We start from the raw sequence: 8,054 nt of genomic DNA on the forward strand, positions 1-8,054 counted from the left end.
TGTAAGACATAAGGAGATGCTAAAAGATCTGGGTTCCTCTAACCTGGAAAGAAGGGAGAGAAAACATAGGGGGGAAAAAAAAAAGTAACAAAACCAATCACAGACAAAGCACTCGGCTACAGAACATCTTATTATTTGATTCCTGGGGCATTTATGTGGTAGGCAGGAGTCAATTTTTGCAGATGCACAGGGAATTTAAATAAAAATGTTGTAGTTGTAGTAACAGTATTCTGCCTTGATAGAGAGAAAACCTTAGGACTTCATTTTCCAGTTGCATTTCTCCCCACTGCAGAACAGCCTTCTTCAGTACTCCAGTGACAGAAAAATATTTCTAGGAATATGGAAGTGCTGGCTATTTAGAGAACAACCTTTACAAATAAATTTTAAAGTTAATCAAAATTGCACTGTTTGAACATCAGCCTGAATTGTATTGAGTATGACAAAACTGTAACCACTGATTTTTTTTCTTTTTTTTGTTGTTGTTGTTGTTCTTATGCAGCTAACACAAATCTTGAGGACGGGACAGAACACATGGGAAAGTAAAAATATCCTTGCTGTTTCATTTGCCCCACTAGTGCAACCAAACAGAAATGACAATGGCAAACATGATACTGTGGGACTGCGTAAGTGTCACTTATACTGGCTCCCTTTGGTTTGGTGGGTTCTAATAGTGCTTGCTGGTGTTACTCTAGAAGAGAAGAGGCTATCCTTTACATATGTGTGATGGAATAGGGGCTTAGAACCTCACATAGTGGCAGCTCACTGATAGTTTGTGCTGCTGGCTATGCTGTATGCACAATCAACATCTCAGATTAAAATGGTGCATTGTTTCCAGCTTACTTTGCCAGACTTCTTTTCCTTTTGGATTCAGCTTCTTTTCCAATGAAATACATCTAACATACTGAGCTAATACTAGGTTTATCAAAAGTACTGATGTTCAGACAATCTCACAGAGGAAAAAAAAAATTCCTCTTCTCTCTCCCCTCTGGAAATGGAAGGAACTGGTTTACATTGCAGCTATGGTACTGCAGAAGTTTAATAGCTGAGTTGTCCTTATGTCTGAAGCTGATGATTCTCACTGTCTTTAGTAGTCTCTTATATGGGCTTTCTGTGTGACTACACAAAACTTCAGTTAGATTAGGAAGGGCATTTAGAAAGTCTCTGAAAGCATAGCTGTTGCAGAGATAAGATGATAGCATGATGAGGAAAAAAAAAATAAAGGCTGGGAAAGGTACAGAGATGAAAATTTCTGCTACCACAGACAAAGCTAGTAGTAGTATTACATAGGACTTCAGTGGCACCCAGGAATTTAGCAAAGAAACTAGACAATAACAGTTTTCTCCTGCTTTGTTCTGTTAACGTAAGACCAATGTGGACTAATTCTCCTGTAGTATTTACATGCCTCTTGCTTCTATGCACAGTTTTAAATGCAAAACAGAGAAAAGCCATTCAGAAGTCTAGGATGCCATATCAGGTTGCATCAGTTGTAACTACTGATCTGGTTATTAATTTTGAGGTATATGTAAGCTTGTGAAGAATGGTTCCTTACTAAAAATCATAGAAACATAGAATGGTTTGGGTTGGAAGGGACCTTTTAGATCATCTAGTTTCAATCCCTCTGCTATAGGCAGGGGACACCTCCCTCTAAACCAGATTGCTCAAAGTCCCATCCAACCTGGCCTTGAATGCTTCCAGGGAGGAGGCATCCACAGCCTCTCTGGGCAACCTGTTCCAGTGTGTCACCACTCTTACAGTGAAGGATTTCTTCCCTGTATCTGCTATAAATCTACCCTCTTCCAGTTTAAAACCATTTCCCCTTGTCCTGTTGTGACATGACTTCTTCAGGTACTGGAAGGCTGCTATAAGGTCTCCAAGGGGCCTTCTCTTGTCTAGGCTGAAAAACCTCAGCTCTCTCAGCTCCTCCTCAGGGGGAAAGTGTGCTAGCCCTCTGATTATCTTCATGTCCCCCCTCTGGAGCTGCTCCAGCAACTCCATGTCCTTCTTGTGTCAGTAGTTCCAGAACTGGATGCAAAACTCCAGGGGGGGTATAATAAAAGCAGAGTAGAGGGGGCAGAATCATCTTCCTTGACCTGCTGATCACACTTCTCTTGATGCAGTGCAGGACACAGTTCACCTTCTGGGCTGCAAGTGCACGTAGCCAGCTCATGATGAATCTTTAATCAACTGACACTCCCAAATTCTTCTCCTCATGGCTGCTCTCAAGCCATTCTCTGCCCAGCCTTATCTGTGTTTGAGATTGCCCCAAACCTTGCACTTAGTCTTGTTGAACTTCATGAGATTGGTGTGGACTCGACACTCAAGTCTGCTGAGGAAGCATCTCTTCTCACCTGCACCACTCAGGTTGGTGTTGTCTGCAAACTTGCTGTGAGTGTACTTGATTCTACTGTCCATGTTGCCTATAGAGATGTTAAATAACACCAGTCCAAAAACAAATCCCTGACAAACGTCACTGGTATCCACTAGGACGTTGAGTCTTTGACCAGAACTGTGAGTGCAAGCATCAAGTCAGTTCCCTTGTCCAGTGAGCGGTTCATCATTCAAATCCATTTTTCTCCAATTTGGCTACTGGGATGCCATACAGGACAGTGTCAAATTCTTTGCACAAGCCGAGGTAGATGAGATCAGTTGCTCTTCCTTTATCCAATGGTGCTGTAACTCCATCATGAAAGGCCACTAAGCTTATCAAGCTTGACTTGCCCTCAGTGAAGCTGTGTTGGTTACCAACATTCACCTTGTCTATTTTTCCCATGTGCTTCAGTAGGGCTTTTAGGAGGATCTACTCCATGGTCTTGCAAGGTCTAACTGGCCTATAGTTCCCTGGATCTTATTTTTTTCCCCTTCTTGAAAATGGGGGTTATGTTTCCCCTTTTGCAGTCAGTGGGATCTTCACCAGACTGTCATGAACTTTCAAATGTGATGGATGGCAGCTTCATCTGCCACTTCCCTCAGAATCTGTGGATGGGTCTCATTGGGTCCTTTGGACTTGTGGACTTTGTCCCGTTGATCTTGTAAGAGACCAACTTAAGAATTTTAGAGTTCTCTATTACCATTCTCATATTACAAATTCAAACAGTATAGACCAGTAGCATTTAGAAGTGAGCTGCAGTACAGTAAAGGTGTTTCTTATAAGTAGTTTAAAAGAATACTCTTAAAATGACTGTGCAGTTAGAAGAGAAAGAAGGGAATAACATACAAATATGCTATTACCTTGCCACTACCATCCAATTATAAATGCATTAGGAAATTGAAGTTGCCCTGTGAAATGAAATCAGCAAGGTAACACTTCTTTTCTCCACTCATGTTGTCTTTTTACTGTTGGCTACAACTGCAATCGGTATTGCCAGTATTAAGCATCTTTTTGGTCTCAAATTTTAATAACTAGCATGGAGTTTAAGTCAGTGAAAAAAAAATATTTAGTTGGAAATTCATTGAGTGTTTTTAAGCTGGATCTGTATTGGCAATGTTTTTATAAAATTTATTTCCTCATTATGCTCATTTCCTCCTTTGCAGTAGTATCCATAAATTTTATACTATTTTATGTAGGAACAAAAATGAGAAAGTTGAACAAGTGACAGGTTTGGCTGATGCAGTATCATAGACTTGCCAATATTTCCCACAAACCTATGTCCCTCAGTACAACATCTAAATGTTTCTTGAATACCTCCAGCGATGGTGAATCTTCCAGTCTGTTCCAGCACCTCACCACTCTTGGAAAAGTATTTCCTGATGTGCAACATGAATCTCCCCTGGAGAAACTTGAGGCCACCCATGAGCCTCCTCTTCTTCAGACTGAACAATCCCAACACCCTCAGCCTCATAAGGCTTGTGCTCCAGACCCCTTCCCATCTTCATTGTCCTTCTTCTGAACACTCTCCATGGCCTCAGTGTCTTTCTTGTAGTGAGGGCTCAAAACTAAACACGGTACTCAAGGTGCAGCCTCACCAGGTCTGAGCAGAGAGGGATGATCACTTCCTTGCTCCTACTGGCAACACTATTTCTGATACAAGCCAGGATGCCATTGGCCTTCTTGGCCACCTGGGCACACTGCTGGTTTGTGTTCAACTGAGCATCAAGCAGTACTCCCAGGTCCGTTTCCTGTACATTGTCTTTCAGCTACTCTACCTCAAGCTGTAGAGTTGCTTGGGGTTGTTGTGACCAAAGTGCAGGACCCGGCGCTTGGTCTTATTCAACTTTAATCCCACTGGCGTCAGCCCAGCTTATCTAGATCCCTCTGTAGGGCCTTGGTATCCCCAGGCAGATCTTTCTCCCATTTTAGTGTCATCTGCAGACTTATTGAGGGTGCACTCAGTGCCCTCATCCAGGTCACCAGTAAAGATACTGAACAGAATATGCTCCAGTACTGACTCCTGGGAACACCACTTATGACTGGTTGCCAGCTGCATGTGATTCCATCTATCACCATGCTCTGGGCATGGCCATCCAGACAGTTCTGTACCTTTTATTGCTTTGTTTGCCCTGGAATTACTTGGCAACGGGTCATACTGGGCATGTTATCTATCAGCCTGGCAATGCTTAATCATCATCTACTTATTGCAAAATATGAGGCTTTTGACTTTTTGTTACTTTTTTGTTGTTGTTGTTCAGAAACTTTGGTGCCTTTTCTGCTACAAAGATAAGGGTGGCTTACTTGGTCAGCTGTGATGTTGACATTGATTATTTGGGTTTAGCAGGAAGAAGTATTTTGTGTAGAAGAGAGAAGGAAGAAAAGCACTTGCCTAAACCAGTGTGACATGGTAGGGGAAATGTTCCAAACAGCAGGAGATGGTAGGAACAATAGGTCCCAAGGCATGCCATATTTGAAGTGTGCTGTCTAAAATCAATTTTTAAATAGTTGATATTCACTTGCACATCTGTCCAAAGATCTCTTAATAGCTTGGACTGTGTGTTTTCTCTGAAAGAGTAATCATATTCCAGAAGCCATCCTCAGTCCAAATCTGAGTATGTCTGGAGTAAGAGATGTTTTTCAGTAGAGAATATGCTACAGGGTTTGTCGGGAGCCCTCAATCTTCTCATTTCATTTGTGTATTTCATCATGTGCTAAAATTTCATTTGTTCTTAAACACAAATCACACTGTCTTGCAACTAATGTTTTTGTTAGAGGGACATTCTGCTTACTGAGTATAACTCTCTTTCCTTTTAGCTCCGTGTGCTGTTAGGAATCTTCAGGACCTCGCTCGAATATATATCAGACGCACCCTTAGAAACTTCATAAATGAGGAGATGAAAGCTAAAGGCATTGCTCAGAAGGCTCCCCCTAAACGAAAACGCAGGCGATGTCGTAGACGCAGGATTAACACCTACGTGTTTGTTGGTAATCAACTCATTCCTCAGCCTCTAGATAGTGAAGAAGATGAAAGAATGGAAGATGATAACAAAGAGGAGGAGGATAAAGATCACAGTGAGGCCTTGAAGCCAGAAGAGCCTCCTCGAAATCTATTGAGAGAGAAAATCATGAGTCTACCATTACCTGAATCTTTAAAAGCATACTTGACCTATTACAGAGAGAAGTAACTTGTTTTAAGTAGAAGTAATGCCTACTGATAGTTCCTTTATTCTTGAAAATGTAGCATTTATTAAGAAATAGGTGGACAAATTATTATTAGTCTTTCATCAAGACTGAAGTACAGCGATAAATCATAACTTTATCTTTGCTACAAGGAAGACTTGCATTCAACAGTAAAATCCCTTTTTAAAAATCTATTTTTCTTTAAATTTTGAAAATGCTGTTTTAACTCGGATAGAAATATATATTCCATTATGCAGCACTAATCAATATTTTGCATGGTATGTCTTTTTGATCCCTAACAGATTTGTATTGATAATAGGATGAGTGAAATTTTATATCTGCTATATAATTGTTAAACACGTGCATCCGACTTGAGCAGTTTGTCTGTATTTATTATTAGGGAACATTTTAAACATGCAGACACTTATCCTCTAATGTCAGTACCAGACCCTTTAAAAAGTTAATTTTACTATGGCTTTGTTGCAATCATTATTACTATGTTGGTATAAATGTATTCCAACAACACAAGTGCAATAAATGTGTACAGACACTGAATTAGCTGGCTTTAATGAAATATGAAAGTGCAAGTTCTGAAACGTCAGGTGACCCTACTACTTCTGCATTTATCTTTTGCCAAAAGATCTTGAGAAAAGTAACAGCTTATCCCAGAGCCTTAAAGAAACATCATATTGAATGAAAAGGAAAGCAATGCTTACTTCAGCTCTGCTTATACTTAACTCCATTGTATGCTTTCAGTATTTTAACTAGAGGCACTTCCTCACTTGTGAGATGTTTAGGACAGTACTTTTTGTTTATTTCTGCAGCTCATGGCATTGAAACGTAATGTTTTGTAATACAAGATTGTACTTTAGATTTGTCATCTGTATTTACTGCTTTTAAGTAGAGATAGAACTTCAACAAAATTTAGTTTGTATTGCTTATTGAAATAGTTATTATAGTAAAAGTTAGAATTTGTTTGGCAAATGCACTTTAGTAAGTAGGTTTTATACTTAACATGCATCTCCAAGAAGGTAGACTTGTGCTAGCCTATATTTTGTTTCTGAGCATGGCTCTTAGCACAAAACTATTCATAAAATTGTATGCATCTTTTGGAAACCTATGAGTAGCAGTGCACCTGTGGGGATCCACGACAGTGCTGATTTAAATTGTTTTACAATTTTTCCTCTTCTAGTTGTGAAGTTACTTGCAGTTCTGATTTTTTTTTTAACTTTGTTCTTAACATCTTAATTTCATAATTCTTTGTTGTAATGTAACCATGAGGCAAAACTCTGTTTATTAAGAATTTGACATGATGTGCATTAAAAGCCACAGTCATTGGAACAATCTGCTTGGACCCAGTGAAAAACATTCCTTATGAAGAAATATCCTGCACAATACATTTTTAATACTGATAATTTTTTGTGTGTGTGAAATAACAGACAATATAACCAATTTTTTTAAAACAGTAAATTTCCTAGTCCAAGTATTTATAACCAGCTAATATTAATTTGAACTAACAGTCCAGTATTGACTTCCAGATATATAAGATGAGAAGGAAGATGCATAACTCTATGACAGTGACCCTTTATTGTGCATTTCATGCTGCAGCCCCTGGTTGTTGTTTTTCTTTTTTTAAGGTACATGATAGTAATGTTTAAATGGAACTTCATGAAGGCCTGTTGTACCAGCATGTGGAGTTATTTTCCGCAATATATTTACAGTATAAGTAAACAATGCTATTTGAAATAAATACTCTGACTTCATTCTAAAGACAGGAAGAACTACTAAGAAATAATTTTCCAAAATAATGATACTAATAAAGTAGTTGTAATGCTTCAGCTATAAGAATTGAGCGTAATCTTGTTTTAAGTAGGTTATTTTAGATGGAGTTTAAATCATCTGAAGTTTGAGATGGTTTTTCTCTCTCCTTTTCTTGGGAATATACATCAATAAACTCAAGAAATTGAGATTATTGAATATCACTTATATACTTTAAGGACTCTATACAGGATGCTTTTGGAGAATAAACTTCTGCATTCTTTCACTCCTGTGTACTTGGAAAAATGGACAACGGATGATTTGTCATGATTATTCAGTATGTAAGTCTTTTTGCATTCACTGAAAGAGAATGTTTCTTCTGTGTTTTTATATGTGGATTTATTTTACACTCTTGAATTTATATTTACATAAAAAGGTAGAAATGCAAAATGTAATAAAACTTAATTTTTGCCATCTCACTTGATGGGGACGTTGTTGCAATAAAATGGTTTTTCTGGTGGTTTCTGCTTGCTGAATTCCTGTGTTTGTGTGGAAGTATTAAGCTGTTTGAAATTTCAGGTGTCAGTTTATTCATAATTGGGACACTGATTTTGTAATAAAGGTAATCATTGAGTCTCAGAAATATTGGAAGAATAGTACTTGCTACATTTTGAATTTTTGTAGAGGTTGGAAGATGAGATATTATTCTTGACACAGAAGAACTATTTGGGGCCCAACAATACTTCCA

General features: G+C 38.6%; 1 protein-coding gene across 6 annotated transcripts in view; it reads left to right on the forward strand.

The window, feature by feature from the left end:
* PCMTD1 (protein-L-isoaspartate (D-aspartate) O-methyltransferase domain containing 1) overlaps positions 1–7,842 on the forward strand; it is a 43,068-nt gene extending 35,226 nt beyond the window's left edge. For all 6 annotated transcript variants that reach the window (XM_048940579.1, XM_048940584.1, XM_048940580.1 and 3 more), the window contains 2 exons: positions 500–623; positions 5,183–7,842. In XM_048940579.1, the coding sequence (XP_048796536.1) occupies positions 500–623; positions 5,183–5,553 (495 nt within the window). In that variant the 3' untranslated portion in view covers positions 5,554–7,842. The remainder of the gene's footprint in view (positions 1–499; positions 624–5,182) is intronic.
* The last annotated feature ends 212 nt before the right edge of the window (positions 7,843–8,054 follow it).

This window comes from Lagopus muta, chromosome 3 (assembly GCF_023343835.1).
Source record: "Lagopus muta isolate bLagMut1 chromosome 3, bLagMut1 primary, whole genome shotgun sequence".
NCBI lineage: Eukaryota > Metazoa > Chordata > Aves > Galliformes > Phasianidae > Lagopus > Lagopus muta.